Below are 26,616 nucleotides of genomic sequence, written 5' to 3'. Positions count from 1 at the left end.
AGAGAGTTACGCGAGCGCAAAAAGCTGAATTTCAAGTTTGAGAACGGGCATAGAGAATGACATGGTTTGGTTAAGATATAGGGTATTTTAATTTTAGAGAAACAAACGCCATTAGAAATTAAATAAGGAATTATAACAGTTTGTATGGGAATATTTACGACCGCTTTAAGAAATAAAAAAATACGTCAAATTCTCAAAAAAAATACCTCACCTTACTTCCATAGTGTATCGCTTGCGATCTGACCGCTTACTTTGATGAAAAGAGCCCATTTTAGCGAGTTGTCCATTTCGAGGTTTTCAACTTACATAAGAAAAGGCTTTTCTTTTGTACGTTGAAAACCTCGAAATGAACAACTTGCTAAAATGGGTTCTTTTCATCAAAGTAAGCGAGTCTCAAGTCGAGGCATTTCTTAACCTCGATGGCAAATAAAGATGCTCAAAACCTAGGATAAAGCTTTTCGTCGTCGGCTGGTCGACGTCACCCCCACCCCTCCCCCCTTACCCACCAAGTTTTAGTCTCTTCCCCCCCCCTCTCAAAATAGCTACAATACTATGCCATATTGTAAGGTAGATATAAATGTCTCCGACCACCCACCAACCTCAAGATTATCCTTGACTTGACTACCGGCCAAACGAAACACGGAAAATTTTGACCAGCTGGTTATCATAATCAGTCTAATTTGTATCAATACAAATTAGACTGATTATGAAAAATCTGAATGGCATTCACAAACAAAAAAAATATATGAATGATAAAAAGTAATTCTTTAATTGGGATTTTGCATGGTATTATAAATTATCATACCTAGTGCCTGTGTCATCTCAGACCTCGGTTTGATAATTCAACCTCATCTAATAAATGTTTAACATCCAGTGCTTTTCTCGCCGGTGATTGGAGATAAGAAAGCAGCTCAGGCTTCAACAATTTTGCTTCAAAGTGAAGGAAGAGAGCATCTCCGAGATTTAGAGCGTAAACTTGGCACAGAGCTTAAATTCATTCACGTTGTGCGTAATCCTTTCGATAATATTGCAACTTTAGCGCTTCGCAAGGCGGAAGTCAGGAAAAACAAAGTCCAAGACAACCTTGAGTTTGGTGGGTGGTCGGAGACATTTAAATCTACCTTACAATACGCCATGGTACTATAGTTATTTTGCGATGAGGTTACATGGGCTGAAAAACAACTAAACAGGGTTCAGATGTTGATTAAAAATCATTCATTTCTTCAATCATATTCATTTGAAAATTAAAAGATCTAAAAATGTCTACATCTTTTTCGTTTGTTTGTTTATTTCGAGCCAAAAAACAAGTTCATTTAGGTTACAAAATTACCATCCTTTAAAAACTTGATAGGAAATTTAAATAAAGAGAAAAATAAGGAGAAAAAAAAGCACGTATCACGTAAGAAAGAATGGAAGAATGGAAAATAAACCAAAACAAACATGTCACACCGATGGTGGCTAGTTATAAAGTAATTTATGCAACAACATGTTTTCATATAAATCTTAGAACTGTAATTTTAACAAATTAGATTAAAATTTCCTTCTTCCTATAAAGCTAGTTCGAGTAATAAACTGACAATGAAGGAATTTCTCGGTGCAGTAGAGCTGTGTTATGAGGAGGATACTGAACCATAATCACATATGTCGGAAATGAAGAGTTGTAGTTCGGTATTGAGAAGATTTGTTCACTATCCGTCTTGTCTCGAGCGTGGGACCCATCCCCAGACTTTCGGATTCCGCACTCGTTCAAGGCCAGGGAAATATTTTGGTTCTTCTTTTTTTTTTCTTCGTTGTTGTTGTTTTTTTGTTTGTTTTTCTCTTCTCATTGGAAATATTTCAAATCAAAGGTTTGTATTGCGCTGTTACAGACGTTCGGTGGATAAAACGGAGAGAACTGCTAAATGGTGCTATAGTAGCGGTGGAGAGAAAAAGTGAGGGGGGCTTGGGTATGAGTTTCTTCTTTTTTCTGCTCCTCAGTGTCTGTCACACGTGAGTTAGTGTAGAGCTTCGTTTTACAAACTGAACCGGCGCCTGAAAAAAGCTAAGGTCTCCTCTACCTTTGCCTCGTAACTGAATTTCTGTCGTCGGTTCAAACCCACGCGATTTTTTGACACGAATATTTGTGTCAAAGTGCGGATGTCACAATATTTGTTTTTCAAAATGAATAACACGTAGTTTTGTTTGCACATATGAATCTTCACGACAGCTCTACACGCAACTCAAAGAACACTCATCACCAGAGGCTCTGAAATAATCACACAGTGTTAATTCCAATTTCAGGCCTGTTTTCAATATTCCAGGATCACAATCGCCAGATTACTTTACAAGGTATGTTTCCATCGAAGGGTAAATTAGGTTATCTATTCTATAGCCGGTTTTACATTCTCGTAAGCAGAAAATTTTATTTTAGAAGATTTTAGCTTGAACAGGTTTAATAAGATAGTCTGTTTTTGTGAATAATAGCATAATTTTGGCTTCCAAAGTATTAGCTTCGTTTGTCATCCCTTTAAAGATTATCTGATCTTAATTCGCTGCCCTTCAAAGTACGTGCAAGAATTAATTTTATAATTATTGGCAACCTAAATTTAAAAATTTTTCGGTCGTGGTTGATTGTTTACCTAATTGTATCTAATTACGCAGCACATTCCAGTTTCTTTACTGCACGCGACAGAGAGAAAAATTCCTTCCCGAAACAATTTTATCATGACATGTTTTTCAACTGCTTAATATGTTAAACTGAAATGGAATGAACAGTAGTGATTCGCATCCTAAACAAATCTTGGCCTTTCTTCGAAACCCTCGTCGTAGAATTAGCTTATAGAACAGGTTGTCAGGTCAAAGATGACAACAATAACACCACGCTTACAAGAGTTACAGGATATGTTTTTCAGAAAGGACCTAACGAGCACATCTAGGTCTTTCCTGCGTTTGCAAGTTAACTAGGCGGGTATAAAATTAGTTGTTCTCGAGCAAAGCACGATGCAGCTATTGTTTACAAAAGAAACCCTGTGCAATTATTTGCAGAAATATTGCACAACCACAAGTATTCGAAGACCAAGGTCATGTTTCATTCTCAAACGCAAGATTCCTTGGCCGAAAAAAGGCCTCCTCTTGCTATCTAAGCGATTGTTTTAAGAAATTGTTAATTAAGATTGATAAAAGGGAACACGAGCGGCTCCAGTTGTGACATGATCATCGTGCAAAATAAGAGTCATGGCCTCGTCATGTGTCTTGCCAGGGACCACACCGGTACTGGCATCAACAAATTGTTTTTAGAACCACGGGTGATAAGTGACGGTGTGGTCCCCGGCGAGCCACAGTTTGCAAAGGAGGCATGGTTACCAAGCTGGTTTTCAACGGTTGTGTGACGTGTGAAAGTGAACGAGGGCTGTTAGCGACGTCTAAACTGGAAACTTTTGAAGCAAACTGCGGCTTAGCGTCGGCTTCACGAAGAAGACTGAGTATGTGGTGAATTGAAATGAAACTACAGTATATGTGCTTGGATTATGCGTTCGATATGTGGCCGCCCGGTCATGTTGAGCTTGGAATATTTTGCTTCTTGGATCAGGCGTTCGGAAATGGAGTGTGCAGCCCTGGCCTTCTCTTAAGTAGTAAACCTAGAAAGAGATAACTCACTAAAATGGGTTCTTTTCAACATCGTATGCGGTCAGATAACAAGCTCTGCACTGCGGAAGTAAGGTGAGGTATTTTATTGAGAATTTTACTGTATTTTTTTATTCCTGAGAGCGGTTGTAAATATTCCCATACAAACTCTTATAATTTCGCAATGACTCATATTTTGCAAGATGATCATCTCACATTTGGAGCTTAGGCCGCCTGTGGGGGGAAAGGAAAAAGCAGGTATTACGTCTTTAAATACAACGTTAGGCAAACGTCCGTTTTTAAATAAGATTTTCACTTGAAATTGTCACTAAGGCAAATACATTGTGCTCGACTGAGCATTTCCCTCCTCCTGGCCTTTGAACTGTCGAAAAAAAGGATTTTTTTTAAACACAAAAGGTGACTAGTTGACGCTCGTCTCTTGTATCAGGCTGTATACAGGAAATCAAATAAGTTAATATTAACCTCTATTGATTGCCCGCTTGGAGAAATGACTATCAGACGTCTCTTACTAGGGAGTCTAACGGAGATGAGAGACAGAGCTCGAGATTAAGGCTACTAGAAGGACGCCATCGTTGACAATAAATCCAGTGTTAATATCGAGTTACAGTATTGTTTAAACAAGACTTGAAGGAAAATGAAAGCGAAAGTGACGAAATGAGTACTCATCGACAACTCGTGACCCAAAAAGATAGGAAAGCAGTGTGCCGCTTTTGGTTGTTCAAATACATTTTATGGCCCCAATGGTTTGCCAACGAGCTTACACTTCTTCAAGTTTATGCACGGAGGCATGTATTTTTGCTAAGTATTTATCGGTATATACTTATCTTATTCTCTGTGAATTATGGATGAGGGTAACTATTGTTGCAAAATAAGTACGCATTTTCTAGTAGGTACTTGAATTGTTTTAAGTTCAGTAGAGTTTTTCTTATTCCGGCAGCAAGTCAAAAAGTTCAGTGCTGCTCACCTGTTTACTACATGGCTTGCCTAAAACACTCCTAGCAGAGAAACTCTTGGAAAGTAATTTCTTTTAATGAAATAACCAAGACACTGTATCTTCAGAGTTTTCACTTATTATGGCAGACCCAGAAAACTGACTCAAATTTGGTAGCAATTGTGACAAAAGCAGTTTTCAGTGGTTGTTGTTTTTGTTTTTTATGACAGCATAGTAATCCACTATGGATGCCACATGGAACTCTCAAAAAATATTTTGTGTGCGTAATATGTATCAATCAACTTGATGCTTCAAATTGAAAAAAAGAAAAAGTGAGTTTCACCAACTAAAAGAGTTCTTGACACAAAGATGAACTATGACAATAAATTTTATTATTCACAAAATTGTCCTCATAATAAAAAGTTTGATAGAAGTCTCGCAAAAAATAATTTCTCATACATTTCAATGGTCTGAAAGATTCTCTTTCAAACAAATCTTATGGTAACTATAACAAGATAAAATAAATATCTTGATTTGGATATATTTCTCAATCTTTTAAGTATCTTCTTTACATCTCAAAATTATATCATAACATTGGTTAGCACAGTGTAGTAAGAACTAGTATTAATAGCAAACCTTTGTGTCAGAAGGCCTCTGAGTGCTAAGAATGGGAATATCAATTTACTGAATGTTTATCACTGACAGAAACTTAAATGTCTAAAGGACTAGCATTGTTGAGATCAGTAGCTGAGAGGAAGCATTTCTGTTCTCTTCCTTTAACCCTTAAATACCCAAGATCTGATTGTCAATTCTCCCTTCTAGTTGCTGCACATTTACTTGTAAATAAGTTATAAGAATTTGATGTAAGATCAAGATAACTTTTGCCTGATAAGTTTCAGTATTAACATTATCTGTTTGCTGGATAGTGTTTGGAGAAGTTACATGAGTCAGTCACTTCTATGAGTTTTTAAATTGTTTAATAATTTGGTCTGATTCTTTCAATGGTGTCTTGCCACCTAATAAATTACCATGAGTCGCGAACTGAAATGGTTTTCAATGCATCACGAGTATAAGTTATCCTGGGCCAGATGGGTATGAAAATATTTTGACATCTGTTAGTTACAGTTTTCCTCATGGGTTGATAGAAACAAGGGTTATAATCAAGTGGTTCTACAGGCTCCATTGTATAGTTTCTCATAAGATAAAATGTACAAATGGCAAACTAAAAGACATCTTGGTGAACAAAATGGGAACAACTTTAACTGAAGAATATGGTACAACAACAAGTACCACATCAACAACAGCAGCAATAAAAAAATATCCTCTTCCTAGAGGGCTGTAGCCTAAATTGCCCCGCTTTCTAAGCCATACCGAACAGCTTCTGTGGTACTTCCTGTAATGCGTTCCTCTCAACATGATGTGGCGATATTCTCGTGAAACAACGGGGTAATCGTAAAGCTGACTGAAATTCATCTCAGATAAATTACGGAGATTGCTCGCCCATCCAAGGGCTGAAATTCTTACCATAGTTACTTTGTATCTGAAGTCGATCTGGTTTTGTTCTAGGTCCTGGACATCTGTAAGAGGTTCTCGGTTTTCTCCATTACTTGATGGAAGGACGTGTTACATCAGCAAAGCATAAACTTTCAACACTAAGTCGGCTCTAATTGAGACCGTCGATTTTAAATTATATTTTAAAATCTCCCTGAGATCTTTTGCTTCGAGTTTCTGGATGTCATCTAATTTTCATATTGTTGTGTTAAAGAACTATTTTGAAGGGAGAAATCGCATTGAAAAGTGCATTAGATCATGAAATGTCAGCAGATCAGCTGTTTGAAAGAACCGCCGGGTCAACCTCAGCCTCGTTATCGTGTATGCGCGGTTACTAATCCAATGTGGCGCCGGGAACTGTAAAAAGGTCTATTTCTATTGCCCAATGTTAAAATATGTGATTCACGAAATCTTTTAAGAATTCGCTTTTGCGTTTCAAAGGGTGGCACTTTTCAGTTAAAATGTATAGAATAAATACTCAAACAATAAATGACATACTCTTTTTTTTTTACTATAGAAATGGTGAGAAATTGAATTTCAGGCTTCTGCATCTTTTAGATGTTTGGAGGAGTAAACGAGAGTATCCCGGAATTCGATGTATTTCTCTCCATGAATTAAGTCTATCAAATCCAAAATGCAGCAAGCTTTGGCTAAAGATCTGTTCAATGGTTCTTTGACTTTACTTATGAGCAGTTCTTAGTTCAGATCCACTTAAAATAGATACCGGTATCGCAGAGGTCATGGGTTCAAACCCTGTACAGGCCTGAATTTTTTTCAGGCCTTATTTTCTCTACTGCTCACAGCAGCTGTACAAAATTATTTTCAATATAATTGGAGATTATTATAAAATACCATGCCACATTTTTTTATGAGTCGTGAAGAGGAATTTAGCATAACATCGTACGACTGTGTTAAGACAGGAACTACAATTATAGTTAATCTACAATATCGTAAGGGTTTCCTTGTATTGATTTCGGAAAAAGGAATGGAAATATTATATTATTTTAAGTCATTTAATGCAAATTATAAAAAATGGCAGGTTGATTACTTCTTACTCCTTCTTGGTGGTCTTATCTTAAAGGTTGAGTTTGGTCACGTTCTTCTTGTGAGTTTAATCACGTTCTCCTATTGAGTTTAATCACGTTTTCCTCGTTGTGATCGTGAGGTTGACATGGAACTCGTGATCAGCCATGTTCTTAATAAAGTTAATTTGTTGGTCCAGGAAGAGTAAATCTCCCTGGTAATAAGTCGCGTTCGACACCTTCTTGTCCCCAGAGGTAATTTAAGGTGTAAACAGGTGATACCCCTCATGTTTCGCAACTAAAAGCAATTTGGAGGCGGTACTTGCGAGCGCCTTTCTTCTTTAACTCTTGTGACCAAGATGTTGTTATGTAACAATCTTTAAAGGTGATTTTCTCTTAAGATACCCTTTCAGGTATAAACAATACTCTGAACCAAGGTTATTTGTAATTTTTATATTATCGATCTCGTTTCTGTTCTGACCGATATCAACCGTAAAGATACGAAAATTAAGGTAGAAATTGATTTTGTAACTGCGTAAACAACTCGAAGGTGCATACTCAGTATGTAGGAACTATAATACGTAGTCAAGCGTGATTTGCTAGTTGAGATGTTACGATAACGACACAAGAAGATTGACGGCTTAGAAATGTCATCTGCAGTGTCACCTTTATAAGCGGAGACTCTAGTTTTCCCTGTCATATAGAAGCTAGTCCCCGTTGTATTAATTTGTGAAGAAAGAGAATAAAGAAGAATTAACCTATCAAATGACGACTGACGAGTGCTAGTATCATGGATTGAATTTTTCGTATTTTGTCTCCCTCATATGACAATATGAAATAACTTTTAGTCAATATTTGCAATTTCTTAATGTTTTCGAAATTAGGTCGCGGGGTGATCTCCCTTAGGAAGTCATGACGTTTCGCTTTCGTTTTCCATCCTTGATGAGAGAAGCTGCAGCTGAGTTCGCTGCTACCTTCATCTTACTGGTGAGTGTTTTATGAAGCAAATATAGTGAAAGGTCATACTATTTCAACTATATCTGTTATTTCAATAAAGCCGCCGTTCTGAAAAGGAGGGTAAAGTTTTCCCTCTACTCAGCCACTCACAAAATTTTTATATTGTAAGTAGTCTTGATTGATCACTGCTTTTGGAAATGAATAGAATTCTATTCTACAGACTTTTGGAATTGGATCAGTGGCGCAGATGGTTCTCAGTAAGGGGAAGTTTGGAACTTTCTTCTCTGTCAACTTTGGTTGGGGAATTGGTGTAACGCTTGGCTGCTACTGGGCCGGTGGGATTTCAGGTGTGCATTTGGTTTTACCTTTTTAGTAGATATCAGTGACTAAGAAGGACTTGGCGTACTCAGACTATATCATGGCGATTGTGCAGAACAGGTTTCCAGCCAGTCTTCCTTGGAAGACAAGGTCTTTACAAGGACACCCTGGCTCTTTACTCCTACACCTGTCTTTCACCAACACGAAAACTCAAACCATTTTATTCGTACTGACTTTTAATTTCTTTCTAATTTCGTCATTTTACACCCCTTGTCAATCTTCGAAAACCCTAACCATCATCGTTCGTTTTAGTACCTCTGACTTTCCGAGCTTATTGGACCAAGAAAAGAATTATTCCAAGGTTTATTCAATTTAGAGACGATCACTCATTTGCTAGGCTCTCTTGCCCGTGTTGGACCACGTTTCCAAAGGCATGATTAATTAACGTGTAATGATCGTTTGCAGGAGCTCACATGAACCCCGCGGTCACATTGGCCTTTGCCGTCGTCGGGAGACTTCCATTGAAGAAGGTTCCCGTATATTGGATGGCACAGATGTTGGGAGCCTTCGTCGCTTCGGCTTGTGTTTATGGAGTTTATTATGGTGAGTTACTTGCAAGGACCACTAATAGTACTCATTATGATTATTTCAAATAGCTTTAGATCATATTTAAAGCGTTTTCGTGGTTCTCATGAACTTTAAATACAAAATATTTGACTCACAGAATAGTCAATCATCTTGATCCGTCATTTTCCCTAATTCGGGTGAAAGCTTTTTCATTTCACATTTTTTTGTCTTTTGTATTAAAGAATCATAAAAACCAGGAGTCATAGACTTGACCTAAGGCATAACTAAGTGTCTTCTTAAATCATAGTTTGTTTGTTTGTTTGTTTGTTTTGTTTGCCGAGTTGGCTATTTGTCCACATGACTATTTCTACGGCTGACCATTTGTGACTTCATAGATGCATTGAATGCGTTTGATGGAGGAGTACGACAGATATTGGGTGATAATGGAACTGCAGGGATCTGGGCAACCTATCCTCAGTCTTTCTTGTCTACATGGAATGGACTAGGAGACCAGGTAAATTCCATATCTTACGTTAACCCTTTAACCTCTGAACGTGATCGACATCTAATTTCTCCCAAAAATTCCCGTCTCATTCGCGTTACGTCACTTAATTGAAACTATACTAAAAAAAAGTCCACTAATCAAGGCGTGAAATTGCGCCTAATACAGGCGCCAGTGCGACTAAATTTTTCACTTTGGCGACCAAATCTGAAAAGTAATCGCCAAATTGGTGACTAGAATGCTTCATCATAATTATACCTAGAGATATAGTGAATTTAAAAGATTTGCAAAGAGAAATCCGCGGCAAACTTCCTCGTTAAGTTTGTTTAATTTCCAAAACGCAGCACATGCATCTTGATTGATAATTAGACGCCATCTTGGATTTAGGTGAGCTTGAACGTTGTATATCACCCATCCTAGTGTCAACTGTGCAGAACTTTGTCGAACTTAATTTTGGAGGGTCTATCTAGAATGCTGACAGCGTTAAAAAAAAAAAAGGTTTTGTTTGTCTTTAAAGAATGGCGACCAACCTTTTTTTGTATTGGCTGCCACTTTGAAAAATTTAGGAGCCAAGTGGCTATCAGAAAAAAAAAAATAATTTCACACCCTGCTAATACTATTACCTATTCTTCATTCAACTTTGTCAGGTGTTTGCCACAGCCCTGTTGGTCGGGTGCGTCTTCGCCATCGTCGATAAGAACAATAATGCTCCCGACCAAGGCGTGGCACCAGTCATGATAGGTCTGCTCGTATTTGTGATCGGCGCCACTTTCGGGTTCAATTGTGGTTACGCTATCAATCCTGCGAGGGATCTGGGACCAAGGTTATTTACAGCAGTGGCTGGATGGGGCAGTGGAGTATTCACGTGAGTATCACGTTTATGTTCAAATTCCATCATCGGAGATTCAAGGGAAGAAATTCGGAGCCGCGTTGAGCGGTTTTAAATGTATACCACACGATCTCTAGGGATGTCCTCACTCGTACATGTGCCTATTATTTTTTTTTTTTAGGGACAACTTTCGCCATTAATTCAGTAACATTGACATTATTAGTTTATTTTTAGCTTTAAAATGTTATAGAAAACACTTTCCCAGGTTAAGAAGAAGTTCGAAGTTTTTTGTTCTCGTTTCTTTCTTTTCTTTTCTCTGCTCTTGTATGTTATTGCTCATGGTCTTATATTGCTGCTACCTCTTTTAAAATGGTAGTTACTTCCATGAACATGAAAATTGATTTAAATAGCGAGACGATGACCTCGATATTAGAGTCTCATCATTACTGATTCCTTGAATAAATAATAAAAATTGTTATTGCAGTGCGGCTAACAATTGGTCGTGGGTTCCAGTCGTGGGATGCATGTTGGGCGGAGTCCTGGGTGCCCTGGTATACATTGTTCTTATCGAAATACACCACGTTCCAGGAGATGATGGGGAGACTGGTTACGAACTTCAGTCAGTCTTTTCAACTAATCCCGAGTTTACAAGGTCTAGTACTCAAGAAAATGGTCTGGGTATGGGAAACATGGCCTTTACTGAGGATGGTATGCGTCAACTTACTTGCCAGGGACCTACGATGAGTGTGGTTGAAAAGACATCTCAACTGTAACTATTTGATGAGTTGTTGCTGTGTATTTAACGTGACTGCTTCAGATTCGAAAAAAAAAAAAGAAATTATTTTGGCTTTTGTAATTGTGTATTCTTACTCTGCATCTTGGCTTTGCATTGGATTAATGAAGTTGATAGAGCCGCTGCATGCAAAGAGTACATTCCAGTGATTTTTAAAATGAAATCATGGCACTCGATGTTCCGACTAAGTCACGCTTCAGTGAATTTTTAATTATGACATATATCATGCTTTTAAAAGACGTTTATAACTAATTAATTAGAATTTTCTAGAAATGAAAGAAGTGCCTCGCAATTTTTTGAAGAAAAAAAATCAACTTAACAAATCGTTGCGATATACTGCTTTTTTTAAATAAATCTTCCAGCGCTGCATTGTTTGATCTGTTGTTTATCGAATGAAAACGTCACAGGAAAAAAAAAAGAGAAGCCTTTCCTCCCTACGCTGTGTATGCGAAAATATTTGCAAAAGACTTTAACCAGATTTTCATTTCTTTAGGTTTAGAATTGGGCTCGTAGCCTTTTTACTTTTTTCGCCATTTTTCCCTACTATGGTTTGGGTTCGGACCGGTGGACTTGACAGGAATGTTTGAAGAGAAGAAAGTCCTATGAAAAGGGAGCTTTGTTTTACACTGTAACTTTACAAAAACGACTTTTGACGATGAAAATGTAATATACCCAAGTTTACTTCGATGCACAAGCTCACATTGCATTTAATATAAATGTTCGTCTAGGGGGAAAGACTTATTGCTTCAGCAAAGTCCCTATTATGGTGGACACCCTCTTTACTGGTAGAATACTAGGTCAGTATATCATCCACCGTGTCCATACATGGTAAGATGCTAAGTAGAGGGTCTTTTATATCTCTGACCTTATGGCATTAGTTCATAAGATTGAATTTTTCGGCTCATTAAAATTTTATATGTAAAAAGAGGTTCATATTAGCGTTGGAAACGTTCATCTCAAAGCTATGTAAAAACGGTCACCGTTTTAACTAACGAAAGGAGTAGGATGCAGAAAGTGGATCTTGTCGAGAATATTTCAATAGATATCCAGCGGTGCTAGTGCGCATCCTCAGTAACTTAACTACAAAGTGAACATGATATGTATTTATCTTATATAAAAAGCCAACGATTATTTTTTTTCCACAATGTCCATCGGGTAGGTGTCCTGGGTTACTCGTGGTTACTTTTGATGGTAATGTTTTCGAGTTCCACTCCGGGCTTGCTTGGATCGTCTTCGGGATGATGCATCTCAATCAGACCGATGTAAGCGAGTGCACCCAGAACTGCACCTAAGAAGCATCCCACGATTGGCACCCAGAACCAATGGTCGCCCGCACTGAAAGACACGAATAAAACATTGTCATTATCGAGAATGTTTTGTTCGGTTGATAATTCCTTTCTAACCTTAGGAATCCTACTATTAGGCACGATCTGCAAAGATGCATAAGACGAACAGGCTAAGGGTTTGTTTAAAGTATGGATTCATGGAGTTCGGCCTCTGAGGCTGGTTGGATAAAATACTCACGTAAACACTTCAGCGCCCCAGCCTGCCATAGCAGTAAATAGTCTCGGACCCAGATCCCTGGCAGGATTAATAGCGTAACCGCAGTTATATCCAAACGTAGCGCCAATGACGAACACAGTCAACCCAATTATCACAGGTGTCGCCCCCTTATCAGGAGTGTTATTGTTCTTATCAATGATGGCAAAGACACAGCCAACAAGCAAGGCCGTGCCGAACACCTAAGTAAAACATTAAGTCGTGTTAGTGACGCAATGCTAATTTTAACTGACCCTATGGTTTGGTTCGGCTTTGTCTGCCCATCTATGTTCATGGGCTCATGTTTTCTGGACGTCGAACCGTCTGCAGTTTCTCAATTCCAATACCTAGCCACCTACTCATTAACCTTTTTCTTTCGTTGTAATTTTCTGCCTGTCTATCTACCTTTCTATCTACCTGTTCTTCTGATCTTCCATTGTATATAGCTGTAGGTATGAACTTTCGTGTCTTGCAATTGTTTTCGTTATTCAGGATTGGAATCAGTGCATCGATTCTTATGCCAGTATCTGCCTCCATATATTCTAGTTATATCAATAACTCACTCTATATAGGCTAACCCCCATCTATTCCAGTCATATCAATAATTCACTCCTTATAGACTAGCCCCCATCTATTCGTGACTGAGTGAGTTGGCCCATCGGTTTGTCTATCTGTTTTTCTTTCTTTTTGACTCTCGAACGTGATAATTTGGAGTTATTAAGCATGGCAACCAAATGATTCGTCCAGGTTTACCTGGTCACCAAAGCCGTTCCCAGTTGACAAATAACCCTGAGGATATGTTGCCCAGATCCCTGCAGTTCCTTTCTCACCCAGTACACGACGGACACCTCCATCAAATGCATTTAAGGCATCTATAAGATGAGGCAAAAAAATGTGTACTCCTGATTCATTAGAGTTGCGCGTAATAGTGGGACTTCATAATAACTGGGTATTATCAACCGAGTTATTAACATAAATTGGCAACAGTAAAGAGTCTAACGTTTAAAGCGCTAGCCCCTCGTCATAGCGACATTAGAACTAGTCGTAAACATTCCTAATCAAAGTGCTCTGTGAGCAAACTCGTGAATTGACGGATGACTTACATGATTTTTTGGATTATGTTTAACGTTATCTGGTTTAGGGAATTTTATGGTTGATTGTCATATTACACACGATACGAAATGTAATGATCGATTTTGTCCTCAATCTCACGCCAGAAAAGGAAAAGCTTTTTAACAGCTGTAAACTCCGAGCGCTTCGGAGTAAGTGATATTTTTAATGAATCTTCAGATTGCTTTCAAGTTCAAGGATTGTAAATTACAATTTTATGAAAAACGAAGGTTGTTCTCTTATTTCAGTGTGAATCCTTGCACGCCTGCCAGTCGCTGGCGTCGCTCGTTAAAACTAACACGAAAAAAATTAAACTCTTCTAAGATTATCACTGGCTTCTTTTTGACCCCACCACTATTCTTAGCAACAAAGGTCGCCATTTCGTTAAAATCGAAAAAAAGTTTACAGGAATCGACCAATCGAGCGAGCGAGCGAGTGCCATTCTCCACATCATATCTACAACTTGCTCTTGTATGCGCGCAATTCACGAATTAAAAAGGAATTATCAAGTTTTTCCTTCCTCGGAACGAAGTGATGCACACGGAAACAAAAAGATAGGGAGTTCATATTGTATACTAATGGGTTTTGGAACCTGACCTGTTTATTACGTTAAAGAACAACAAAACATGAAAAGAAGCGGGTCTTTTATGGACAGAGCTGTATATTTTGAGATCCCTTTCATAGTAAGGAACAAATAACTCCAATTAAACTCTTTATAGACACCAGGTTTGAAACGAACGTAATCGAAGTCTGCTGAGTATGGAGTACTGTTTACACTACCAGTTTATGAATTTTCGAAACATTTTGGAGAAAAATATATCTGGTAGACTGTTATGCGGGTCGGCATTGGACCCACAAGCGTTGACTGAGAACATTTTTATTCTATAATTACCCACCATAATAAACTCCATAAACACAAGCCGAAGCCACGAATGCGCCCAGTAGTTGTGCCGCCCAGTATACGGGAACTTTCTTCCATGGAAATCTTCTTACGACGGCAAAGGCCAATGTGACCGCAGGGTTCATATGAGCGCCTGAAAAAATAATCAGAATTATCGCATTAATAAATGTAACCACATGAGTTGAACTGAAAATATGAGATTTGCAACGGAAAAGATTACGCAAGAAAGTTATGAATGGTAAACAGTTTCCAATGAAAGTAAGGCAATTAACACAGTGGCGAAGACTTTACTTCAAAAGCAAGATTATTGCCAATCAACTCTGGATTTCCGATGTAATCCTACTTTTTGGTATAGTTTAAAATGAAAATAAAACTTAAGCTACCACAAAATTTTAATCGTAACTACAGTTAATCGGCTTCTCGACAATCTTGCCTCGCGTTCCATCATGTACCATGAGAATAAACTTCGTAAAGTGCTTATGAGATTGTTAAAATCCAATTCTACTTCATTTTATTTTAGCAAAACATGTCGGGATCATTTTGGCGTCTTGAAAAAGAAATTGCTTGCATAAAACCCTGAAATGACCCATAGCTAAGCTGGAAACACGCCAAAAACAAAAAAAGGAATGAAGCAAAAATGAGTGGGGCTAATTGTGGAGGGCGGAGAAAGAAAGAGATTTAAAATTATGAAAATAAAAAAAGTATCGGTTTTTCAAAATGGACGGACCAGGTAACAGAAAACTATTCAAGATGGTGACACTTTTTCACAACTGACCTGAAATTCCACCAGCCCAATAGCAGCCGAGCATAACACCAATTCCCCAACCGAAGTTCACGGAGAAAAAATTTCCAAACTCCGACTTGCTGAGAACCATCTGAGCTACTGACGCTATTCCAAACGTCTGCATAAATATAAAATTGATGAACTAAAGTTTGCGCTTTTCCAATGTAAAAGAATCAGTTATGCCATGAGCTACAATAAGATCGACTGAACGTCTTAATTTTTCACTTATGGGAATCAGTTAAAAATCTACTTGCTGCTCACTCACCAGCAAAATGAATGTAGAAGCGAACTCAGCGGCAGCTTCTCTCATCAATTGGGGCAAACGGAAACGAACAGCCATGACGTAAACTCAGTGATCACGCTGTAGACAACAAAAGAGAAATGGAATATGATGAAAACAAGGTTTTAACCGAATGAAATTTTTCTGCACCAAACATTTTTTACATGCAGATTTCGATAAACATCCTTCTTACACAAGTAACCAGTTGTGTTTTTATGATGGGTGAAACTTTTGGACCACAAAAAAATTTGACGTCAATTTGTCCTTCGCTTTCCAAAAAGCGGCAAAGCTATGACGTCATGCAACGATAAACATCACAACAGCAACACCGGACGACGGTCAAGAAAGAAGGCGCCAGTTTATACCTTTAGTAACACAAGAGACAACTGGCAATTTGCAGTCAGTCTTTAAAATTCTACCGCCACACCATAATTTTGGAGGCGATCGGCTCGTCTTCATCATGTTTAAATTCCGCCCCTCACACGCTCAGAGAAGAGATTACCGTGTTACAGTTATGTTTACAACATAAACCAATTGCTTGCCGACGAAATATTTGTCTCTGTACCTGAACAACCTGAATTGATATCGAAATTTCCCCGTCTGTACCTGAACAACCAGAACTGTTAGAGAAATTTCCCCGCCTTGTTAACAGCTCTGTAGTTCTGCTTTGACTATTAACTGTTCGAGTATTAAATTCACAGCTTTTGTGTTTGAGAACCTTGGTGGTCGTATTTATATCATTTTGCAGTGAAATGATATCCATGAATAAGACTGATGGAGATTAACACAGATTATAATTATTGACAATGCTTCGTGACCAAATGATCTGAGCATTTCAGATAAACCTTCCTTCATCTTCATACGAAACTTGAATCACAATGGTAACTTTGAAAATTTTTTTTTTTGTATCCCACAGGGGAAGCCATGAAGTAATTCATTAATTCAAAAAGTCTTTCTAACTGTCAAAGTACGTCCTTCATTTGATGGTTTGCTAAATTATGTTGAACGACATTTGCAAGTGACCTAGGCTGAGGAAGAGGGACAAAAAGTCAGAAGTATTCTCCAATTAATTCCATGTAAATTCTTGCAAGAATCTGAGTTGCAATTCGTCAAAGCTGTCTAATAAACGAGATCGAGCCGAACTTTCATGTTACAGTGTCCTAAAATGTCTGTTGTACTCACAACTCCCCCTCAGTTCTAAAGATTCAACAATAAATCAAACTTCTCCACCTCCTTCGCATTGTAATGTGAAAATAAATAGATCTGTCTGTATAGTACCTTGAACCGTCACACAATTTATAAAAAGGAAATGAACGAAGAATCAGAAGATAGGAAAATATAGTTAAAATTAAATTCTCTACCGCAATCCTCAAGTATAAGAGGATAGTTCACTGGGAGGTGATAGCTTTGCAATGAAACATATGCTTGATAAACTTGTTTGATTTGCTGCTTTTGAACTTGTAACACGGGAGCTTTTCTCTTAATCAGCACGAAACTTTTTTTCACTTGCTTTGTTTCATGTTTTTACTTTTGATAGATGATCTGTAACAGGCAGGTTTTTAGCTTTCGATTGAGAATATCCCATCACATAAAGCTTTGCAAATGTCAACTGAAGAAAAAAAAAAGCCTTGTCGGTGTGCGCTATCAAGAAACTGGAAATACTCCAAGGCCTGAGTGTAGACTGAAAGTCACGAAAACCGGTAAACTTTTAACGAATACAAAGCAGAATAAATGGAAAATACAAATGTCACAATTCAGTGATAAATAGCAATTTGTCACACCTTTCGTTTGGGTGGTGTTGGCTAATTTCAAGATTCTATTTCGTGTCGATTTGTTACGCAAGTGCTTTCCATTAAGCTGTAAGCTTATTAACAACTGTGAACAACAACTGAGGAATGTTTGTTCTGAGTAATCACTAAAACGGTATACCCTTGGAAATATTTTGAAGCCCTTTTTCGGTTTTACTTTGCGGTAATGCGTAAAAAAAAGAAACATCTGAGAATATAAACTGTGGTCAGCTTATGGCGTTTACTAAATTTAGTGATTCTACGGCTGACCAGATCCGGCAACTTTAGGACTCAATGAGCTTACTGAAGGCTTCTGTGTTGACCTCCAGCCTCTTTACGTAATGCCTTTAATGTCTTGACTTCTTCTTAGATTTTTGTGCACACTTAAACCTTTTCCACTGTTACATTTAATCATCAGTTTTAATTCTTACCTCCGAAAGTGTAGACTGGTTCACAGGTTTCTGCCAAGCAACTACAGAATAACGAAGCCTTTCTATGCAACTTACCAGTTCCTTCAATTTGTTTATGATTGAGTTTAAATGTTTATTTTAACCTTAATGTTTATTAGCTTTGATTTGACAGCTTTTTCAGCCTTTGTCACGTATCATTTGACATAATTTTGCAATAGAATGTGAGATTTTTACTGATTGGCGGCTTGGACTCCTGGACAATTGGACAATCAAACCTTTCGACATTGAAAGTGGTATTTGAGTTGATGTCGCGAGAGCTAAGAATATTTCTCTCTTTTGAAGAGACTTGCAATAAAATTAATTGTAAGATGAAAAAAAAAAAAACCGCTATATCTTCTAGCCCTGGTTCTATGGAAACTATTAACAGACGTACGTACGTACGTTTTGAAATAGAGTTGACAACCTATCAGTTTGAAGACATTACAACCATTTACCTTGAAGGCCGAGAGACCATTTTAAAAATTCCAGATATTGTTGAATATTTCATGCTAGTGTAGGTAATGTACACAATATCACTAGCTAAATGGTGGTCGGTGTCTCTAATCCTTAAGTCGATGTCTCGGGACCTAAGCGTGAAACGCTATTACGTTAAAATTGTAAAATGAGGTTTGTTCACGTTACTTCTAGCCAAAGGATACGTAATGAGTCAACTACATTCGCTCGCTTTATATTAAACTATATATGTAATAAAAGAAGCGTTGTTGACATCAATGAGTATCCGTGACTGGGAAAGGCCGAATTTTGTTTAAAAAAAGTTGCTTAATTCCTGATACTCTTTAAAAAGAAGCTTTTCTTCTTAGCTTGATCGATCAGGATGCCTGTCAGCTAACTGATAGTTCGAATGCCTTACTGGTGTAATTGCATTATCATTGCTTATGTTGTCCTGATGAGTCAGTGCAGCTGTTACGATGTTTTTTTTGAAAGCTTCCTTATATGGAGTTATTGATCAGACTTAACTACTTGGTAAATTGATAAGTAATAGAGAGACTAAAGAAACAAACAACCATGGATGAAAATCGCAATAGGAAAGAACTGCAGGTGCGCATCAGAAAAATGAAATGAGATATCATGAAAATGCTGCGAGTCCAACCACACATCGAGTTCAAAAAATGAAATCCGGCCGAGAAGGGAAGGAAACTCAGAGGCAATCACGAGAAAAGGGAAGGTGGATAGTAAGGAAGCAAAAGCCGAACCATTTCTCCCTAAAAAATTTTTTCCAAATGTCGAGGTTTCCAAAAACATAAGTAATTAAGAAGAAAATAGGCGAAAGTCCTTCCCTCATCTGATCAACAGACAGAGATGAGACATAGTTTGATGCTACTCTGGCTTAAAGATCTGATGAATGCAATTCGTAGACCTAACGTTTTGACACTCCTGTCTAGTGCCTTCATCAGGGGTGATCTAAACGCTGCAACAAGAGGTCCTTTTATATGCTCATGATTGGCTGACCTTTTTTTCTGACGAAGTGTAAATAAGCGTCAGGAAGTAAGCCGCCATCATCACGATTTATAGGAGCGTGGGCGGAGTTGATATGCCAGGCTTCCAAACAAAGACAGAGATGACTCAGCGTCATCACGAACGCTTTGACTAGTATCTTTATCTCGCAAAATTGTGAGCTCTCCAGCCAAACATTAGTCCAATTTAACCTCGAATGAAATTTTTATCAATTTTTTTCCTCTTTGTTTCAGTTTTAAGCATTTCAAAAAAGCACATGCTTCCATGAGAATCGACAACCTCTCTTTCTAAGTTAACTCTTATTACGTGTCAGTAGGGCTTTTTATACACGACTTGTTTCTTTTGATTAGATTGTTCAAACGTAACATTATTCTGTGAGCGAAGCAGATCCCAAAGAACACTTCGAGAAAAAGACTGTGTTACATTCTAATTGCAATGATGTAGAAACGCCATCAGCATGAAAAAATAAATTTAAAAAGCAGGAACTAGTCCTCGCCTAGTTGTTAGCATTTCAGCATTAATGTAGTTAAATCTAGAACTAAGTCAGAGCTACCCTGCAAATTAAAGGAAAGAAAGTTTAAAAAAAATCGTTACCTACATTTTTGTGCAAACAATTCCATGGCCGCAAGACGATTGTGGCACTCTGTGGTGTGGTGAATAATCTGTATCCTAGAGTGAGCGGTGTGAATCACCTCAAAGGTTTAGAGTGCCTCTCGGCTAGCTAACCCTTACCGGAGTTATTGCATTATCACCGCTTATGTTGTCCTGATGAGTCACAGCACCTGTAGCGACGTTTGTTTTCCCTTAATATTCAGATGGAGTTACTGACTTAGGTACATTTTAAAATGATAAATGTGGCAACGATAAAAAGACTAATTAAACAAACGACCAAGAATAAAAATCGCGATAGTAAAGAACTCAAGGTGCGCATTAAGAAAATGAAATGAGATATCATGAAAATGACGCGGGTCAAACCACACATCGAGTTAAAAAAATGAAATCTGGCCGAGAGGGGAAAGAAACTCGGAGGCAATCACGAGAAAGGGAAGGTGGATAGATAGGAAGAAAAAGTCGAACCATTTCCCTTTAAAATTTTGCCAAATTCCTTTCCTCGTCTGAACGACAGACAGAGATGACTTAGCTGCATTGGGGACGCTTCGATCAGTATTTTTATCCCGTAAAATTATGAGCCCTCCAGCCAGATATATTACTCCAATTTATCTCCTGCTGTGGAAATTTTTTTTCCTCTTTGTGTCAATTGTTTCTTTTGATCGATGAGATTGTTCAAATGTAACATTATTCTGTGAGCGAAGCAGATCCCAAGAAGCACTTCGCGAAAAAGACTGAGTTACATTCTATTATTGCAATGATGTAGAAACGCCATCAGCATGAAAAATTAAATTTAAAAAGCGGGAACCAGTCCTCGCCGCTGGCTGTCAGCATTTCAGCATCCATGTAGTTAAATCAAGAACTAAGTCAGAGCTATCTTGCAAATAAAAGGAAAGAAAGTGCAAAAAAAAAAATTACCTACACTTTCGTGTTTACAATTCCAAGGCCGCAAGACGATTGTGGCACTCCGTGGCACGGAGAATAATCTATATCCTGGAGTGAGCAGTGTAATTTAACTCAAGGTAACGAATCGGCTATCTATTAAAACTCTTTATCACACCATAATTGTTTCAGCTGTTGAATGAAATGTCTGCCCAAGCACGCCTACGCTATAGACTCGCTACGTCTCGATACGTCCCAAAGCGAATGCAGTTCAAGTCAAAGCGAATCGTTCAATAAACACTAGGACCGCCACCCCATGATGCCCCTTCAAGCAATTGCGACAGACAAAAGCTTTTAACCCTTTGGTGAAGTTCACTTAATAATATGTTGACAGCCAACCCTGCCTCGTCTGCCTCGTTTTACATAAAGATAAGATCAAATGCTTAGTTTTCATTGACGAAAGCACCTTCCCCATAAAATGAGTATGTTTTTATGACCTCATTCGTAAACAGCTCTTCACTTTCCAGTTTTTATTAGTCATTTGCTTTGAAAAAAAAAACAAAACAAATAAACAAAAACAAACAAAAAAAACAAATCCGTTGTGCTGTTAAGTAGTTCCGACGAGGTAAAATGACCTAGCGTGACTCAAGCGCATCCCAGACGATCGATGTCATCACAACACACATTTATGTAGACGTAATATAAACACGTACATACTTACTGAAGAGGACATACTGCTGAGTTCGTCTGGAACTAACTGCTACTGCTAAGAATTACATTGTAGTTCGCTACACAGTTTGGCAAACTGAATCTTGCCTTGGGTCGAAAGGTTTTACAGGTTCATTCATAGCGCCGCAAATTGGATATCGAAAAAAAAAAAGGCGCTCAAATGAGAATGTAAAATGATGACATAGAGCACCACGGTGTTAATTAGTGACCTATATTATGCAATGATATGAACAAATAACTTCAAACTTCAACTGTACCGTTGTTTTAAAGTTAATTCATCCAAGACTCTCCCATACAACTTAGCTTGCAAAATGACTGCCCTAATTTCGCCGAAGTGGAAAGACTGAGTTGTGTTTACCTACAAATCATACAGTACTGACACTGCAGATTTAAAAAAGGAGTGACGTGACGGAAGAGGTGATTTTAGGAAAAACGAATATATCGGAACCACTTAAAGAAGGAGGAGTGGTCTGGCTAACAGCTGCCCTCGTCTTCTGATCTTTTTTTCTTATGTTTAGTTTTAGAAGAACAGACAGATCAACAGTTTTCCACCAATTTCCGCCGGGAAATGATTTCATTTTCTACGTTTAAAAAGGGAAATCGATACATGTCTACAACTAAAGGTAAAGTTAATTGAAATCCGAATTGCCTTTGATTCAAATTATTGGGCCTTTCGTTGTGTTATACACTGAAAAGTCAAGAAAAGCAGACTGTGATAAGCAAACGTACCAACACATACAACCAACACCAAACTATGGCTAGTGCAGAGAGAAAAAAGCAACAAAATATACCTCACGGTGTGTCAGTACGTTCTCCTGAAGTTTGTCTCTGATGTCGCTTCAATGATATGAAGAGTGTACGTAACCCTAAAAAAGTGCATGTCCTTTGTAACTTTCGGTCTAGTAGTCTAAATATCTTTAGAAGGCAAAAATAATACACATTACTTACGATTCTACAAGACAGGAGAGCTATCCGAAAACAATGTGTACGCTGTCCTTGTTCTGATTACACAATAGGTAATTGGAAGCTATTGCAGGTTTTAAAGTCATTTTATCTGGTTATAAGCTTACACATTAACCACAACAAATTAAGCGAACACAGCAGAGAGGAGAGGGAGCGGTGAATAGGTTAATTTTATTGATACTTTAGAAACAATCCACTAGATAAGGTGTAGTAACTTATTGCACCCTTCGTTCCGCAAAGGGATTTTCGAAATTGGATCAAAATTAAACTCTCTTGCATGAAGGACTTCAGTGACTTTGTTTCAAGCCTTTTCAGGACATCTCGCCATCTAAAATGGATCCTCCAGGTACTCATATTTCCTTTGTGACTGTTATAATGTGGGACTCCCCTGGGGAGGATGATGTCATATTTTTGCACTTCTTTTCTCTGGGTAGCTTTGCCAAGAAAGAGCGGAAAAAGCGAGCTCAAACTTGCGGAAAAAGAAAAGATATCATCACAGGACCGTCGATGAAATTAATTTCACAGCAACGCATCCTTACGTAGCTTAGCTAGACACATTTCTCCTCCTTGCGGTCCCCTCTCTCGCCCAATAGAATGTTTATAAGAATCCCTCTGTTCCATCTTGAAGTGGGTGCGGTTTCAAATTACGTTAAGCCATGCGCTGCTTCAAATAGTAGCTGTCGGTGGCGCGTTGTTGTTCACAATGGCGCGCGCTTCTTTGCTTGCTTGTCTTTTGTACTTCTTTGCTGGTTTTTCAGCTGAAGCAGTAAGGGAGACCTCGACTTCTTGTACTCGAAGTAGAAACCGGTCGCTGTTCGACTTTCGCACAAAATATCTGAACGGCACAGCAACCTTGCTACGCAAGTACGCTGGGAACGTCACCCTAGCGCTAAACGTAGCTACCTACTGAGGATTCGCTGCACAGTACCCTCACTTAAATGCACTCATGAAAGAACTTAACCAAAAAAACTACCGGTGTGGTTTGAATATTTTGGCTTTTCCGTGTAATCAGTTCCTAAACCAAGAACCAGGAGCGAACGAGAAGGAGATTATGAACGGGTTGAAATGGGTCCGGCCTGGCAATGGATTTGTTCCGAATTTTCCACTTTTTCAGAAAATCCGAGTCAACGGCGCATGGGAAGACCCGATCTACACCTATTTAAAGGTAACTTCTGCTCTTTAATGGGTTTAACTCGAGGATTTCTAGATTTTAATATCTTTAGGGCTACCGTCCATATCAGTATGAGATTACGTAATAAATGTGACCTTACGTAATTATAGTCACGGGTAAGAGTAATTTATAGACCTTTCCACAGTTTTTATTCAATGTAACGTAGGGCTGGAAAATAAACTAATAAGAGCTCCGCTTTTAGGCTTGGCTAAATCTATATATTAGACCTTTCCACTGATTTTCAGGGGCTTCTCTCTCCAAGCTTATACCCCCATTCACACCTGCAAAACATGTTCAGTTAAACCAGGTTTAAATGAGTTAAAATCAGAAATAAACCTTGAAAAACTGAATTTTCCATGTTTTTAGTAGTCATTACCTTTTTATTTCATATGTGCTAGATTTGAAGTCGACAAACATTGGTATAAGCAGGCTCTATGAAGAAAACATTATTGAACTGTGTTTAACAATATAGCTTTAAAACCCGTTTATTCTTTGGCGTGAATGGGGCATAAGCCCATCTTAGCCTGCCTTTTTAAGTTGTTTCAATCTGATGTCATTTTACTTTTGGTCCTTAAGGCAGCTAAAACCGAACTATGTGTACAATTATGCGAACGCCTGCAATTACCCTTACCACCAAAATCAAGGGTAAGTCTTCCAGGTTGTCGAAACTTCCATTCAGCCGAGGTCTTAGAGCAAAAAAAAAATACTTGGGAACCCCGTCCGCGACTGGACTTAAGCCGCCAGCTCACCGCTGGACTGAATGTTGAATTAACTCTTTGGGGTGAGGTTCTTAAATGGAAAGAATCGTGTAAGCCCAGTGCCCTGTGCACTTTCGCGCTCGGTTCTGTCCAAATTTAAATCGCCCCTATCTTCGGGACTGGCGGGAAGGGAACTTATTTAATCCGGAAGCTATCGTGTAGACTGAGAGCCTCATTCAGTCACAAGGCGGGTCGTGTAACGGCAAGATACATCACCTAACTCTGATTTCGCAAATGTTCCCTTTAACCCTGAAGAAGTATGGAGAATATTTATTCACAACGAGAACGGGTATTTTCATAATATCAGTGCGCAAGACAGAGAGTGGAATTTCAATCTCGTCCATTAGCAGAACTAGTTAACTTAGTCTGGGGGTCTGTCACCAATGTTTTTTTTTTTTTTGCTTTTTATAATTATTGTTATTGTTGCTATTTGACAAGCCATGGCAAGCCGTAAAGCGAGCGCGTAAGATGAGTCTCACGTAAGAGGAGGGGCGCGGGAAAAAATGATATGTTAAAACTGGTTGTAACTTCTTCTTGTAGTCGCTCTGTCCCCTTCCAGGAGGAGTAATCAGTCGCTATGTAGCTGTTTCATGGACTCCGGTGAGAAGTGAGGACATCTCTTGGAACTTCGAGAAGTTCTTGGTCGATCATAATGGATTTCCTGTGAAGCGTTACCTTCCCAGTACAAAGCCTTTTGACTTGTTGGGTGATATCCGAAATCTTATGCAACGTTGTTAATTGGATTTCGATAGAAGAACGACTTTTTTTCTTTTTGCCTCACTTTTATTCTTTTCACTTCTTCTTAAGTAGTGTTCATAACTGCGAAGATCACTTTCATATTCACATTAATTTTATTCTATTACGAAGCTATATATACCGTCACGCACGTGTGAGAAGTTACACCAGCACGTGTTTCCGGTAACAATGCGATTGGATGGTTAAGAAGGGGAAGGGCTGTAATCCCGTTTCACACATCACATAGAGGCGAAACTTCAAATTTTCTTGTGTGCGAGCTTTCAGGGAAAACTTGACGTTTACTTGAAATGAAAGAAGAAACTTCACGGGTCGCGTATATTTCAGGATATACCAGTTCATAAATTCACAAATCACGTTGCCTTTCAAATTAAATTCACGTGTCACATGTTGATTTTGGTCTTAATCACGTGTCACGTATTAACCTTTTGACATCTTCCATTATCGAACGGCTTCTCTACATATAATTCTATTTCTTTAAATCCTTGTCATATTTATTTAGCATGAGCAGATTTTCTGTTTTGATTTTTCTGTATAATCAGGGGTGTCTGATAGCGCGCAACTGTTTCCTTTTTTTTTTGTTTTAACGATTGTTTTCTCTAGTTTTGTCTTGTTTTCTCTTCTTACTTTTTTAATAATATATCCCTTCCTTAGTCACAAGGTAAGCGGTACTGATGTTATGTCTTGAACCGATACCTGCATTATGGCTCAGCTGTATGACGAACTATTTGTAAACTGTTTACTGCAGTGGAATAGTCCAGAGTTTCTGTTCTCTCTGTTCAGTGTTTGTGCATTTAGCTGTTACAGAATGAGAAACATTGTTTTGAGCTTAGTGTAATTTACTTTTAAAGGTATTACAATAAATCAGGAAGGAGATTGGAGTGATTCTTTATAATGCATTAAGTTACGGCGTTTTCAGCGGCCTGCTTTGCAAAAGCATTGAAAGGGGATGACATGAGCCGAAAAATCCCCCTTCCTTGTTGCCACTCAGTCCTTAGTAGCTGAGCTAACGATTATCCGCGTCTAAAACTCGCCCCACGGGTAAACAGTTTCTTCCTCGATTATCCACTCGTGAAACAGCGTGAATAGAGCTACAAAGCCCTTTGGACAATCGGACTCCAACAAATCATTCTCACTGCGAAGAACAAAGAATTAGCATGCATGATTGTATTCATTCACGAACCAAAAGGAAATTAGAGAACCCATATGGACTTTGCAGAAAAGGAATTTGAGTGGTGAGCAATTGTTCAGTGTTTCACTCAATAACTTGGCCTATATTACACAAGGGATTGCGCACAATTGCTTAAAAGTGAGGTGAGCAACCGAGGTCT

The 26,616-nt window shown here is 38.4% G+C and overlaps 2 protein-coding genes and 1 pseudogene across 13 annotated transcripts; 2 read left to right on the top strand and 1 right to left on the bottom strand.

Annotated features, from left to right (window-relative positions):
• The first annotated feature begins 1,982 nt into the window (after positions 1-1,982).
• LOC113675266 (aquaporin-7) lies at positions 1,983-12,094 on the top strand. Of its 2 annotated transcripts, none has more exons than XM_027191820.2 (7): positions 1,983-2,328; positions 8,013-8,115; positions 8,306-8,432; positions 8,869-9,006; positions 9,366-9,484; positions 10,120-10,337; positions 10,786-12,094. In XM_027191820.2, exons 2-7 carry the CDS (start codon positions 8,041-8,043, stop codon positions 11,072-11,074), a joined length of 966 nt encoding a protein of 321 aa, XP_027047621.2. In that variant the 5' UTR covers positions 1,983-2,328; positions 8,013-8,040; the 3' UTR covers positions 11,075-12,094. The 2 variants fall into 2 exon arrangements, with proteins under 2 accessions (XP_027047621.2, XP_027047629.2); XM_027191828.2 differs by having other exon boundaries at positions 2,200-3,699; positions 10,786-11,463.
• LOC113675282 (aquaporin-3) lies at positions 11,753-22,662 on the bottom strand. Of its 9 annotated transcripts, XM_027191852.2 has the most exons (8): positions 22,589-22,662; positions 22,432-22,506; positions 15,694-15,789; positions 15,420-15,546; positions 14,640-14,777; positions 13,387-13,505; positions 12,619-12,836; positions 11,753-12,429 (listed from the first exon to the last, which is right to left on the bottom strand). In XM_027191852.2, exons 3-8 carry the CDS (start codon positions 15,766-15,768, stop codon positions 12,264-12,266), a joined length of 843 nt encoding a protein of 280 aa, XP_027047653.2. In that variant the 5' UTR covers positions 15,769-15,789; positions 22,432-22,506; positions 22,589-22,662; the 3' UTR covers positions 11,753-12,263. The 9 variants fall into 9 exon arrangements, with proteins under 9 accessions (XP_027047653.2, XP_027047670.2, XP_027047639.2 ...); XM_027191869.2 differs by lacking the exon at positions 22,432-22,506; XM_027191838.2 differs by lacking the exons at positions 22,432-22,506; positions 22,589-22,662 and adding an exon at positions 20,019-21,791.
• On the top strand, positions 22,143-26,166 carry LOC149048865 (epididymal secretory glutathione peroxidase-like; annotated as a pseudogene). 2 transcript variants are annotated; one of them, XR_016185095.1, is made up of 4 exons: positions 22,143-22,263; positions 22,844-22,949; positions 23,362-23,768; positions 25,073-26,166. The product of XR_016185095.1 is annotated as an epididymal secretory glutathione peroxidase-like, transcript variant X2 (transcript). The 2 variants fall into 2 exon arrangements; XR_016185094.1 differs by lacking the exons at positions 22,143-22,263; positions 22,844-22,949 and having other exon boundaries at positions 23,254-23,768.
• The last annotated feature ends 450 nt before the right edge of the window (positions 26,167-26,616 follow it).

This window comes from Pocillopora damicornis, chromosome 3 (assembly GCF_964200805.1).
Source record: "Pocillopora damicornis chromosome 3, jaPocDami1.2, whole genome shotgun sequence".
Lineage (NCBI taxonomy): Eukaryota > Metazoa > Cnidaria > Anthozoa > Scleractinia > Pocilloporidae > Pocillopora > Pocillopora damicornis.
This window is presented reverse-complemented; position numbering and strand designations above follow the sequence as displayed.

Excerpts from the sequence above, each read along its gene's own strand:
- LOC113675282 (XM_027191852.2), bottom strand. The coding sequence starts at position 15,768 with ATGGCTGTTCGTTTCCGTTTGCCCCAATTGATGAGAGAAGCTGCCGCT. Across the intron at positions 14,778-15,419 it reads TTGGGCTGGTGGAATTTCAG|GCGCTCATATGAACCCTGCG; the intron begins GTCAGTTGTGAA and ends TTATTTTTTCAG. Across the intron at positions 12,837-13,386 it reads GGAACGGCTTTGGTGACCAG|GTGTTCGGCACGGCCTTGCT; the intron begins GTAAACCTGGAC and ends TGTTTTACTTAG.
- LOC113675266 (XM_027191820.2), top strand. The coding sequence starts at position 8,041 with ATGACGTTTCGCTTTCGTTTTCCATCCTTGATGAGAGAAGCTGCAGCT. Across the intron at positions 8,433-8,868 it reads CTGGGCCGGTGGGATTTCAG|GAGCTCACATGAACCCCGCG; the intron begins GTGTGCATTTGG and ends GATCGTTTGCAG. Across the intron at positions 9,007-9,365 it reads TGTTTATGGAGTTTATTATG|ATGCATTGAATGCGTTTGAT; the intron begins GTGAGTTACTTG and ends GTGACTTCATAG.